This window comes from Leopardus geoffroyi, chromosome A1 (assembly GCF_018350155.1).
Source record: "Leopardus geoffroyi isolate Oge1 chromosome A1, O.geoffroyi_Oge1_pat1.0, whole genome shotgun sequence".
Lineage (NCBI taxonomy): Eukaryota > Metazoa > Chordata > Mammalia > Carnivora > Felidae > Leopardus > Leopardus geoffroyi.
Window position 1 is genome coordinate 207,736,826 of NC_059326.1, and position 14,602 is coordinate 207,751,427.

The 14,602-nt window shown below is 37.2% G+C and overlaps 1 protein-coding gene across 3 annotated transcripts in view; it reads left to right on the forward strand.

The window, feature by feature from the left end:
- FYB1 (FYN binding protein 1) overlaps positions 1-14,602 on the forward strand; it is a 162,316-nt gene that overhangs the window by 2,129 nt on the left and 145,585 nt on the right. For 2 of the 3 annotated variants that reach the window (XM_045439734.1, XM_045439748.1), the window contains exon 1: positions 1,480-1,585. The exons of the other annotated variant lie outside the window; for it this stretch is intronic. In XM_045439734.1, coding sequence (XP_045295690.1) covers positions 1,583-1,585 — 3 coding nt within the window. In that variant the 5' untranslated portion in view covers positions 1,480-1,582. Of the gene's footprint in view, positions 1-1,479; positions 1,586-14,602 lie in introns of those variants that run through there. 3 annotated transcript variants of the gene reach the window in all.

The window sequence follows — 14,602 nt, forward strand, 5'->3', positions numbered from 1 at the left end:
GGTGAAGCCAGAAAACTGGGATTTTTTAAAGCTTTCCGGGTGATTTTAATGGGCAACCAGGTTGAAAACCACTGCTTTAGACCTTACACTGTACCTGCACTGGAAAAAAAAAAAAAAACTCTGTTTCAGCACATAGTAGATAAAAGGCTTTCTGGTTAAGCTAAAGAATGTCTCCGTTTCAAGGCCTTCTACCAACAAATGTTTATATCTAAAAGCTGGTCTCATTCCTATACCTGTCTTACCTTGATCCTCCTTTTATTCATTGAGCATTTATTGTGTGCCACTGACTGCAATTTCAGATCCCTGCCTACCCACATAGGTTCTGATCACTCCCTCTTTAAAATACCTGCAGGTTTCAAGGCAGTATCAGGTTCTTTTCCACCCCTGGAACTTGCTCCCTGCTCTGTCTTCATGCTTTGTCCTGGCAATGATTCTATCCATATTTCTAAGCATATCTTGAGTGTGAAAAGGCATTTCCCACTTTAGAGAATAAATACTAGGGAACATCTTTTTAAATAAAGGATTTGTGTTCTCATGGTGGTAATCAGTATTAGCATCAAGTGAAAAAAATGTGCCTCTCTACTAGGTAAATGCTGTACTTACAAAAAGGTAGGGTACTTACAAAAAGATCTAGAAATTTGCAACCCAAAATTAAGGAATAAGTTGCTTTTCCTTTTCAAGAAGCAACAAAGATGATCTTCTGCCCTTGAAATTGTTTTAGAGTCAGGCTGCATATTCAAAATAAAGGTGATAAATGTGTGGAGCAGAATGTGTTCAGGTAGGTATTACAGATAATCGATGGGATTCAGCATCAAACACCATGCCTTAAAAATATCTAATTTACCAGCATGAGGGATTAAGCCATCTGATGCTAATAAAAATTGCTAAAAATCTAACAATGAAGCTAGGTTGGCATATGGCTATATTTTTAATGAATGCCATCCAATAAGCTGGTAGATAGCTCTACCATTTAAATATTGGTAAGATAGAGTTAAATACATTTGGGATTGTTGATTAAAATTATCATGTTCCTTTTGTTCCTCTTAAGATTATAGCTATGTTTTCAACAAGTACTATATACTCAAAATAGAAAAGTCAAAAATTCATCAAAGTACAAAACAAGAATTATTTGTAATAAAACTGACCTAAGTCAACCACTGTTAACATTTTAGATTGTGTCCTTTTTTGATAGATGATAGATAGATAGATAGATAGATAGAGATAGATAGATAGATTCACAAATACAGATTTTATATGAAACAGGTTAATAGTGTACACAAAAGTTAATATCCAGGCACTTCTTTAAAAATTCCATGTCATCTTTTGGACTTCAGAACTTCACCAATACCTGTTCTCATATTACTAAAGTATAATAACTTGATAAACCTGGCCAGTTATACAAATATTCTGAGGGCTGAGATAACATGCAAATAAACCTTACATATCAATGTGTGAAGGCTGGACAGACCACACAGTTCAAAATAGGAAGTGCACTCTGCAAAGCTAACTTGCACATTCACTGTCCGAGTTACAGCATCTTCAGGGGCGCCGTGTGTCAGGCATATCAACTCTTTTCAATAAAATGGTAAGTAATAGATTTTATGACTCTCCCTGGTCTCCTGGCAGACATCTCATCTTCTCTACTTAGGGCAGAAACGGGTAGGGATGATTCTCAGCCAGGTCCTCCAAGCCTTTGGGATTTTTGCTTGACCCATTGTTCCATTTGCAAACAAAACTGCTGAGTGTTATACCAGTTGAGTGTCTGTGGCTTCAGGATTTCCCCTTTCTGACTCTAGCCTTCAGACTAGAGGAAAGGCTATGACTTACGGAAAGAAAGGCTGCATTCTTTGTCTTTGCCTCTTTAAGAAAGTTAGGTGCCAGAATCAGTAATGTAGGCAAGTTTCCTATTATAAGCATTTTGGATCCCAGAAGAGAACCCCAATGATAAATGTTGGGCAATATTGCTGACGATGAGTGCCATTTTGACCACACTGTGGATTTTATAAAGGAGCTCTTTAGTTTAAAAATGCATTTTGTTATTTTAATTAAGAGAAGCAAACAAAACCCAAATAGTCCAAACCTTAGGGACAGGTTGTGTTCCCAAAGTTAATTGAAGCTCATTGTTTGGAGCACATTTAAAATAGTGACTGGGTTCCCAGCTGTACTATAAAAACTAGCTTAACCCGTGATATAGCTGAACTGCAGTGTTGGTATTGTGCTACACAGTTTCCTATTTTTTCTCTGTAAAGATGGCCTGTGTTCTCATACATGTAGTGTTCTTATGCTCCCACAGTCTAGAGGAGAGCTAACTTTCTATCCCATACGCCCCTTCCACCACTCCCCAGTTCTCAGAAGATTAGAGACGTAGTTATCCCTTCTCTCGTAAGGGGGAGGGTTGCTTCCTTTGCCAGCCCCTGGTGAAAAGACGGGGATTGAGACAATGACTCCTGCAGCTACTCAGTTGGGGAAGGGAATGCCCTGCAGGCATTGAGATAGAGAGGGCAAAGGGTTCATGGGATGGGTTTATAAGTCTGGAAACTCTCAAGCCAGAATGGGGAACTACAGGGGTGAGAGATAGTAACTTTGCCATGGAGGAGAAGAGACGGGATCAGAGTTATGGACTCATAGCAGGGACGAATGAGCAGCCATGGAGGAAATGGTGGCACACAGATCCTACCTGCAGCCACACCCTTAGAGGAAAGCAGTCACCTGTCAAGATGGCACTTACAAGTTCTTGTAGTGTTCCCAACTGGGCCTTTAGGTTTCAGATTCTTAGAAGAATGCTTGACCTTAATTACTGATAGCCTTTCCCAAAATAAGTGATATTTACCGAGGTATTTAGATTTTTTCCAGGGGAAACAAGATGAATAACACCAAAAAAAAAAAAAAAAGTTTAACTGGATAGTGTATATTTGGTGCAATATATAAGCAATGTTTTCTTAGGGGTTTACTGTCTCCCTATTACAGAAGTAACACATAGTGTTAAAGAAAATTTCTTAGAAATATAGATCTGCAGAAATGAAACAATATATGTTTTCTGTGGTTTCAACACCTGGGGGTGATCATTGTGAAGTAAATACAGATCCTTTAGAATTTCATCATTTTAAAATATATTTTATAAATATGATTTTCTATAAGTGCTATCATACTTTATAAGCCATTTCCTTACCTGCTTTTTTATTTAAAATATTTTGAATAATATCTGAGTTATGCTATCATTTTTAACAATGAATCATTTTTCCATGATTTAATCATTTCCATACAGTTAGACATTTAGATTATTTCTTATTTTTCTTTCTTCATGGTAATATAGGCAATATATTCATTTATACACATCACTACTCAAGAAAGGCATAGAGTTGGCCCATGTTCTTTAGTATGTGATTCCACATTTTAGAAGTGGAAGGACATGGCAACAGAATTCTAATTCTCAACAGCTGCCCCTGTGTAAATTGACTTGATAACTTAGACAAATTATCTCACCTCATGGTGAAAATGAAAAAAATAGGGTAAACTCATCTTTATGACAAGTAATTTTAGGTACATTTCAATTTGCTTAATTTTCTGGATGAAAAAGGTGGAACAGATATCTAATGCAGAAATTTTTGTATGTTGATGGTGGGTGAGGAAAAAAATCTTTTATGAATACATTTGGAAGTTTAAGAAACGGAGTAATAATCGGTTTTGCAGTTTCTGTTTGTGTGTTTGCTTGTTTTGCTCCTTTCATTCAACTTTCAATTGACATGTGAGCTACTGACAAAAGAAATGTGCTATCACCCACACAACCTTTCAACAAAGATTTGTTGAGCCTCTACTCCAGGTTGGGGTTTGGCTGGATCAGAATGCGGGGTGAACAACACAAGTGGGGTCCCAGCTTCCTAGAGCTTCCTCTTAGAGCAGTGGATCTCAAACTTTAACATGCATCTGAATCACCCGGACGGTAAGGGACAGGGCCTAACATTTTGCATTTCTAATAAGTTTTCAGATACTGCTGCTGACCCAGGCACTTGGAGAACCACAGTTTGGTAGAAGTGATAGATCAAAGTTAATCAAAGTAAACACATGAAATACCTGGTAGTGACTTCTGAAGGAGGTAAATAGGAGCTGAGATAGAAGATAGAAAGGAGACATCCTCTTTAGGGCTCTGATCCCTGATAAAGTGATATTTAAACCAAAGCGCTGGGTCTCAACTCTGGCTGCACATTAGAATCACTTGAGCAGTTACAAGTCATACCCATTCCCAAGGCGCCAAACAAGACCAGTTAAATCAAAACCTTGAGGCGGGAGATGGGGCCCAGTGAGGGTTGAGAACTGCTGCACCAAACAGTAAGAATGAGCAGGACACAGGAAACGTGGCAGTCAGAACCACTTCAAGCAGTAGAAATGGCAGGTGCAGAAGATGTGAGACAGGGGACAGCTTGGATTGGCAAAGATGCCAGAATGGCTAAAGGATAATCAAGAGAAGAGTGGCAAGAGATGGTTTTAAGGAAGAGGCATCAGCCCAGGGATTCGATCTTATGTTGTTCACCCCAGCAGTCATTGGTGACCCCTAAGCAAAGGAGTGAGTGCCATTATCTGGTTTACATTTTGAGAAGAGGGCTACTTCTGAAGTGACATTCGTACTCTGCAGGCAGCCTTGACTATGCTTGGGCTTAAATATTGACTTTTTCTCCCTCATCCTTTAAAATTGGCTCTAATTTGAATGCAGCCAAGTTAGAGAATAAATAGTGTAGGGTTTCTGAAGGAAACAGGTTTAGGGACCTTCAGATAATTTGGATGGCTTTAGTGAAAGCCCAGTTGAGAGCTGGTGTCCCAGGGAAATCGGAGAACATAAAAAGTGAGCTAGAAGGATCCCTTTAAGAGCTAGGGTTCCAACCCTCATCTTTCAAGGACAATGTGATTCTTTTTCTTATTGTGTAGCTGGAGGGGACTGAATAATATGCTGATACCCCCCCAAATGGAAATCCATTCACCTCTACGTGCTTTTCCCCATCTCCACTACCTGGCTTGTATCCTCTTCTTCTGCAAAAGGAACCACACCAGCAAAATCTAGCTTGATGTGTTAAAAAAAAAAAAAAATCCTGTGCTATGATAAGCAAGTTTTAAGTCAAGGATGAGAGTTCAAATCCTAAAGGATCTTTCTCATCCACACGTCAAGACCTGTAGGAGGAAATGAGAGTCACTTCTTGGAGCACATTTTAGCATACATTAAATGTGTTGCAGCCTTGTTCTTAAGGCAAGAGGGTGTGGGACTCCAGCTCTTGATTTGGTAACTTCAGTATCACTTCCCCAATTCTCCAAATTGCATCCCATCTGCCCTCTCTGTCCTCTCATGTCATTCATTTTTAAAATATTATGGCACGAAAAAAGTAAAATAAAATATTATGGTATTTTATGAAACAAATCATATAACAAATTCTCACATACCACCCAGATCTCATGCATATTACCATTCTGCCATAATATTGCCATTTTGCCATCTTTTCAAAAAAATGAAAAAGACAAAGTGGAATCTCTCTTTTTGTCCTTCCCAGTTCCATGTCCCTCCCTCCAACAGTAGAGGGACACTGCTCTGAAAGCAGCATCTCACCTGCCGCCATGTTTTTATATTTTTATTTCATCTGCCTATATCTATAAAATAATATGTAGAACTGTTTTGCTTGGTTTCATTTGCTTATGATTTCTGCGTATGCTTTTTTCTCACTGGTATGTCTTCAAGATGTATCCATTTGGTCACATGCAGGTCTGGTTCAAATTATTTACTTGTTATGTAGTTATATTGCAATTTATTCATGTAGACTCTCAACATTTAATTTGTTGTCATTGTTTTCAATTTCAAATGATACTAGAATGAGTATGTTTCTACATAAAGGGAATGGGCACCTTCAAGGTTATTGAATGTTATAGCAAATGGTTCTCCAAAGTCATTGTAACAATTTACATCTCACCCTGGGGTGCCTGGGTGACTCAGTTGGGTAAGCACCTGACTCTTGATCTCAGCCCAAGTCATGATCTCAGGATCTTGAGTTCGAGCCCCTCATTGGGCTCCATGCTGGGCGTGGAGCCTACTTTAAGGATTGATGGATTTAATAAATCCATATCATCCCCAATATCAGTTTGTCAGGCTTACTGATAGAGCTCTGAGAATTTGTTATATGTAAAACCCCACTTCATTGTTGATTTAGTTTTCCTGGTTATTACTAAGATGAAACATGTTTTCTTAAGTTTATTGACTATTCACATGGTTTGTCCTCTTCACATGGTTTGTCCATTTTCTCATAGATCGTGTTTTCATGTTGATTTATCAAAAATCTTTACCCATTTCTAGGCGCTAATCATGGGTCAATTTTGTGCATTGTGAATTTTATGTCCCATGGCTTCTTTTTTCTTTATTTTTTGTTGTCTCTTTTTTATAGAGAAGTTTTACATCTTAATGCTAACAAATTTAAAAATAAGTCATTTATCATTTCTGGTTTTGATGTCCTTTTAAAGAAGTTATTCCCCACTCCCAAATAGTAAAGCTATTTCCTAACCTCTCCCTTTTCGCTTTAATCATCAAGATTTTATTTATGCTTGTGATGTGAAGTAGTCATCTAATATATTCCCTTGTGGATAACCAATTTAGTACTATTTATTTTAGTCTGTTCTTTTCTCCTACCACTTTCTAATGCCTCCTTGGCCATATGTCCATTTGCCGTATACAGTGACTCCACTTGTAGGCTCCCGATTCTGTCATACTGGTCAATATGTCTCATAAAGTTCCAAGTTTGTTTCTTACATCTTACTCATCTGCTGTGGATTCATATATCCTTTTACCCAAATATATACACTCTTGCCTACTATCTAACAATTTCTACAGTTATTGAGGATTTCCATTATTATTCTCCCCAACACAACAGGAACCTAAAAATAGTGTGATTACTCATTGAACACAATCCTCCAATCCTATTTCTACTTCTTAAAACTTCTTCTTGGAAGAGATGTGAGTCATTTTCACTCACACTTAATTGACCAAAATAAGTCACACATATTTCAGCTGAAAGGACAGACATGTAGGGATGTATAATCATCATGCATTCAGGGTAATGGTAGAGACGGGGACCCACTTGGAAGAAGAGTACTATATACTACAATGTATATTGCTCTTTGTGTGACTGAAAACATCTTCATTTTTACTTCATTCTTAAGTGATAGATTGCCTGTGTATAAATATTCTAAATTGATAGTTACTTTCCCTCAGAACTTTATTTTTTTAAGTGTGTATTTATTTTTGAAAGAGAGAGAGTGAGGGAAAGTGGCAGCACGAGAGAGAGAGTAGGGGAGGGGCAGAGAAAGAGGGAGAAAGAGAGAATCCCAAGCAGGCTCTGCACTGACAGCAGATGGAGGGCTTCGTCTCACAAACCTGATCATGACCTGAGCTGAAATCACACTTAACCAACTGAGCCACACAGGCACCCGCCTTTCAGCAGTTTAAAGACTTATTCCATTGGCTTCCGACTTTTGTTATTGTTGGTATAATTGTGCTGTAAAATCTGTCATTCTCTGTAGGTGAGATTCTGTCATTCCCTTTGAGATGTTTATCTTTATGTTCTGCAGCTTTACTACACTTCATAGAGATGTGAATTTATTTTTATTTATCCTGCTTGGTACTCAGCATATTGATTTAATGAGGAGCCTACAATATTTTTATATAAAGAACCAAATAGTAAATAGTTTAGGCTTTGCAGCCTTACGGTCTCTCTCACAACTATTCAGCTCTACCACTGTAGCCTGAAAGCATCCACAGACAATATATAAACAAATGGGTATGACTGGGTTCCAATAAAACTTTATTTATAAAAACAGGTGGCAGACTAAATTTGGCCCACAGGCTGTAGTTGCCTGAATTAAAGCCTAATAACTTTTTTCAATTCTGCAAAATTCTTGGCTATTATTTCCTCAAAACAATTACTCTATCATTTTGTCCTTCCTAGTTTTTGTTTGTTGGTTGGTCGGGTTTTTTGGGTGTTTTTGTTTTTGTTTTTGTTTTTGTTTAGAATCTCTATTAGATAAAAGTCCCATGCTATTCTCCAAATTTTTTATCTCTGTGTCTCTGTGTGATGAATTCTAAGTCAGTTTATCAACTTCATCTTTCAATCCACTAAGTTTTTCCTCACCTGTGTCCAGGATGACCAATTTTCTCAGCTTGCCCAGTGCTTTCCCAGTTTTAGCACTAAAGTCTTATGCCCCAGAAATTTCTAAGGCTCAGACAAGCCAGGGTAGTTTTTCACCCTATTTATGCCCAATTCATGTTTTATCCCATATACTGAATTTTTATTTCCATGATTAAGTTTTCATTTCTAACTTTGAATTAATTGCTTTCACCTAATATCTACCTAACATGTACCTAATATCTACCTAATTTGTTTCAAATATTCTTATATTCTCCTATGGATGTTATTCATATATTTGTTTCCTAATTATTTGTGAATTTGCAAAGTCATTTTCAGATTGCTCTACGATTTTAATTGAATAGATTAAATCTTCATATTTTAATTGTTGCTTTTGTTAGGGTTTTATTTCTTATTAATATTTTTCTTCCCATATGTTGGAATTTTGTGTTGTAGACCCATTTTGAAAAGGTTTTCTCAGTTGGTTAGTTTTTTTCATCCAAACTGCCTTCTCTAGTGTTGTGCTTCTCTCCACTACTTCTTCTTGAGGACTCCAGCCCAGAGCCAGGTCTATATCGACTGGCATGTGATCAGGTTCACAGTAATATTGGGAATATTCATTACTAAGTCACCTGGCATCTTGGCCCAGTTCCTGTCCTGGGACTGTGTCTACCCCAGGGTTTCTCAAATCAGCACTTTTGTGAATTGTGGCATATTTAATAGCATCTCTGCCCTCTTCCCACTGGATGTCAGTAGTACCCTTGCCCCCCTCATTGTGGCAATATACAAAGCATTTCCAGGTATTACAAAATGCCCCCACCATGATTTATTACTCTATTAAAATCACCCCCAGTTGAAAACTGCTGCTCTATCCTAAGGCAATTCTTAGTGGCAGGTCATCTGGTCTCCTTATATAAAGCTTGGATAACTAAAAAAAAAACAAAAACAAAAACAAAAACATATCTGTCCTTGCCCTTGGTTTCAAAGAGTGACCCTAGCTCTGGCTTCCAGGTTACCCTATAGGGCTGAAGTAACAAATGTCTTCATAACCTGAACTGACAGCCCAATTTACCTGCCCACTAGTCTCACTCACAGCCTTATGTTTCTGGTATAGAAATGTTTATCTTTAAATTTTCTCATTTTATATTCTACCTATCACTGACATGAGGTTAGGTCAGTGAGAGAGCCACAAAACTTTAATTTACTGACCAGAACTTAATTCTTCTTCTCTTTCTCTTTTCCCTCACTTCCCTTTAGCTTCATATCTTTCTTTCTTCCTCTCTCCCTTCATCCTTGATCAGTGACATTGGGTAAATCAACAAAGTGGAAGAAATATGTCATCACCAGGGTTGATGAGCTAGTGGGAGAATTAGTTCAGTGTCTTCAGGGCTCCACTTCTCCCTTTTACTCCTATTCCAACCTATTAAGACAGCAGCTCTCAAAGTATGCTCCCTAAACCAGCAACATCAACATCGCCTGGGAACGTAATAGGAATTCTTGGGCTCTACCCAAGACTGACTAAGTAAGTTCTAGGAGTGGGACCCAGCCACCTGTGTGTTCCAAGCCCTCCAGGTGATTCTGATGCATAAAAAAGTTTGAGATCTCCTGCACTAAGATTTAGCTAAAGAGGTTTGAACCAGTGATTCTCAGCCTGACTGCACATTGCAATTGCCTGTTAAACTTCATACAATTGCATGAGCCATTCCCCAAAAGATTCTGATTCAGCTCAGGCAGGGCTCAGGTTCTTTTATCTTTTAAATTCCCCCAAATGATGGGGCACCTGAGTGCTTCAGTTGTTTGAGCATCTGACTCTTGATTTTGGCTCAGGTCCTGATCTCACAGTGGTGGGATTGAGCCCCGAGTGGGGCTCTGTGCTGACAGTGAGAAGCCTGCTTGGGATTCGCTCTCCCTCTCTCTCTGCCCCTCCCCTGCTCACACGCGTGCTCTCTCTCTCAAAATACATAAATTAAGATTTAAAATAAATAAATAAATAAATTCCCGCAAATGATTCAAATATCTAGTTCAATTTTGCATTATTCGTGTCCCACTCACCCATTTTAATGATCACTGATGCCAAGTCTTACCCAGTATTTCAGGAATTCTACATGGAAGTGGGTAAACTTCTAGTGAAAAAGTTGAAAATCAATCTCATCTGGAAGTGGACTTTCCTGGGTTTGAATCTCAGTGTTGCCCATTTTCAGCTATGTGACTTTGAACAATTTACCCTCTGTATGCCTCAGTTTCTCCCTCTGTAAAAAACAGGATGAATAACTATACCTATTGCTAGGGTTGATGTAAGGATTACATAGGCTGATGTAGGAATATCTTCAGAATAATGCCTGTCACACAAGAAAGCCACACAAAATTTCTCTGAATTATTTATTTTGTAAGTAAAACATGCAAAGCACCTTCAAAATAAACTTGTCAAAATAAGTGTTTCGAGAAGGAAAATTTTTTTAAAAAGCAGTTATAGAATGTTTCTTTTTTTTTTTTTTTTCATATTGGAAACTTTGCTTTAGAAGGCCCACTTTCTCCCAAAAATGTTATATCCTCTTTAAAAATATTGATTCAATAAAAATTAACTTCTTTCACTAAAATGTTTTAGAATTTTACTATATGGTTTTTAACATCAGCTAGTGGAATTATAAAACCAGAGCTCAGAATCATTTTTCTATAGTCAAATTTGAGCTTCATAAACTGATAAGCCAACAATAAATTCAACCCTTATGTAAATCCTGGCAGAGATCAAAAGAAATGGAATTGAAATAAACATCTGCTGAATTTGATCTATGACAGATATTTAGCTGAAAGAATTTGTGTGAAATATGGTGAAAACATCTTAATAAGGTAGATACGTGGGAGGTTTAACTTGAGTAAATACATTTTGAGGTGTGAATGTATAAACATCATCCAAAGAACCACCAGCAATTTTATCACTACAACTTTGAAAGACAAGTAGTTAAGTTGAGTTTATCACCAGAGGACATTCACCAGAAAGAAACTAATTTTATCACTTGTACCCACAACTGCATGAGACAGCATTTCAGGGCTGGGTGGAGTTTTTTTAATAGCAGAACACAGCCACTCCAACACAATAGGGCTTAGATACATACTGTTTAAATTAGTTACCTAGGGTGTGGATGAGCAGGGGAATTTCCAAACTATCTGTTGTTAATTATCAGGCAAACAAAGAGAAGATTGTAACTTCAGATTTCTAAGCAAAGTCCACCTGTGGCTACTGAGTATGCGGAGCTTAGATGGTTTCAATTCTCAGTAGATGTGAAAATTAACCAACTTAAGCAAACATTGATTGAATTTGATAAGCGGGACATGGAGGGAGGAAATTCTAGAAAGTAGCCAGAATAACCACGTCTTCATGATTAATTAGACGAGAAAAACTCAGATATAACTTCTATATGTCTTGACTCTTCTACATCCCTATTTTCTCACTGTTCTTCCCTTCCATGTGGTAAATCCTCCTATTTAATTTGTAAGCCACACACATGGAAAAGAAAGAAAAAGAAAGAAAGAAAGAAAGGAAGGAAGGAAGGAAGGAAGGAAGGAAGGAAGGAAGAAAGAAAAGAAAGAAAGAAAAGAAAGAAAGAAAAGAAAAAAAGAAAGAAAAGAAAGAGAAAGAAAGAAAGAAAGAAAGAAAGAAAGAAAGAAAGAAAGAAAGGGAGGGAGGAAAGAAGGAAGGAAGGAAGGAAGGAAGGAAGGAAGGAAGGAAGGAAGGAAGGAAGAAAAAATCTGCCAGAACATTCCTAAGAAATGATGCTACAACTACTCTTTCTTTGATCAGTGAAAACACTGGTTTCTCCTTCTTTAAGGGTTCATTACAGACAGGCAGTCAATCCAGAGGTGAGAGAATATTGCTTTCTTGGGCAAGTAATTTGCAAAAATTAGAAACATAGCACATCTTTGCATTTGTAATATCTACATTACTGGTTCCATTAAGATCTGTATTGAACTGAACAGCTATGGATACTGCATTTATAAATACTTTTAGAGAAGGATTCTATTTAACAGTATACTACTTTAATTATTTTAGTAAATTTGTATGTTTAAGTGTTCTGCCCTCATGAAAAATGATAAAGGGCTCTTGGAACCAGTAGGCTGAGGCTGGAATTCTGTTTTCACATGCACTCTGGGTAGCTTTGTTTCTCCTTGCTGCCTTCCCACACTGAGGCTTGGTCAGTCTCCATTATGAGATCCACTTGATTTTTTACATGAGTTACCCACTTTTTATGTTACCTGCTTGGTTCCTGGAAACACTGCCATTGGCAACTCCAGATTAGATGGTTTCCCTTTCTGGCTTTAATATTCTATGAGTGGAATAAATTACATAGATTTAGATATAGAAAGAGTCATGGTAAGGTTTGGTAAACCTTGCCTTCTGGGTAAGCAGCTGATTTTGGACATGTTTGGATTGGAAACAGTGTCTAGGTTTAAGAAAAAGATCCGATTTAAATGCGTAACAGCCTACCACGGGTTTCTGAACCAGTCTTGAGTTGTATGTGGGTATAGGGGTGGGGGAGGTTGTTAAAAATTGGTATCAAATAGGGTATTGAATTCTGCAACTTACTCTAAAATGCATCAAAAACCAAAGGTGAATGGATGTGATAAAGCGAAGAATAGCAAAATAAAAACCATTAAAGCATCTAGGTTAGGTATATTGATGTTCACTTTCAACTTTTGGATATGCTTATAATTTTTCATAATAAAAAGTAAGGGGGAAAGTTTAAGTGTCAGACAGACTGGACAAACAGAGCTGGAAATTTTAACACAATACTTCACTCTACATACTTTTTGGCCAGTGCACTTTTGCATACTCCATGTATCACTCTATATCAACACAAAACCCTTTTCCCTCTAGATGTAACTATCTTCATCATTTTCCTCTCTTGTAAATATGAGATGCATGATGATGAGAATTAAAAAAAAAATACAGGAGAACGTAGAGAAAGTAAAAATCCTACCATGTGATGAGAACCACTGTTACCATTTTAGGAAATATTTTTCTAGACATATAACTAGACAGAGTATGAGACATCTCATATCTGTACTTGAGAGAAAGCTCTCACTTTTCACTCCCTCCCCACTCTTCATCATCCTTGATTTGCCAGTGTTTTGCCTTCAGCATTTTTCTTGTCCGTGCCTTGAAATTCTCATCAAGCACCTTTGATATTCAAGTGTATCTTCTCTCCAATTATTTTGCATTCCACCATGCTGTCTTGCATACCTGAAGCCTCATATTTGCTACTGGATTCATAATTTCTTAAGAGTCTAATCTGATTAAGGCAAAACCATCCATCTCACTTAATAAGTAACTACACAGTTTAGAACCAAATTCTCACTCTTGATAGAAATGAGAATATCCAGGCCAACCTATATCTGTTTAGTTATGGAAAACACAGAGATTGTAACTGTAACACACAGAATTCTTAGTTTAGAAAACATAAGCCAACTTCAGCTCATGCAGTTTTCACTTGGATTTTGTCACTGCTATCTCCCATGGGTTCACAATGAGTTATTGGCAGTCTCTGAAGAGTAGGGAAGGTTCCAGGCTCTCCAGGCGGGCTTTGGCAATGTTCATGAACATTTTTATTTCATGGAAATTAAACTAGATTGTGGTTCTTTAAAAAGTAAAAAGAAGTATCCGTACTAATATTTGAGAGGTATCTTTAAAACATCTACTTCATGGAGTTTCCATGAGTTCACTTTCTTGCACTGCAAATTTTATAAGCAGTTTCCTGATTTTATAGAAATACCTTACTTGGTCCCATTACAAACTCTTTTCATGGAATATCAAAGAATATATTAGTAGACTAGATTATTTGGGTTATAAAAAGTCTTTAGGAATAGAAAAATGGATTGTTTCTATCTTTTATTATAGCACGGTCCTGAGCTATATCAAGGTTCAAATCACTTTTCATACTTTGCATTTGAGGAATAAGGAATATAAAAACAATAGTTGACATTTAACTAGATGCTTCCTATATTCCAGACATTGTTGTTTTTAAAAATATCAATTTACTAAATTCTTAAAATTGTGAGAGATATATTGCTTTTACTCCATCTTACGAATCTGGAAACCAAAAGAGAGAGAGGTTAAGGAATTAGCAACCAGCAAGTTAAGTGGTAAAACTAAGATAGCTCTAGAGCCTATGCCTAAACTATTCCATTTACCCAACTCTCTAGGGTCCAAAAAGAAAAAAGGCACTACACTGGTCTAGAGGTAGGGTGCAGTAGGAACCTACTGTTTCATAAATTTAGTGTGAGTCTACCTGTAACTCTCTATGTGACTCTTACTAGGTCAGTACCAGATTATTATTTAAGTGTGCTAAATTGAATCTATGTGCTTTTACCTTAAGAGATATCTTTGACCTTTAAAAAAAATCAGGGTGAATTGATGCTGCTTGATTTCTGCTTCCTTACCAATTTTTTTGTGCACA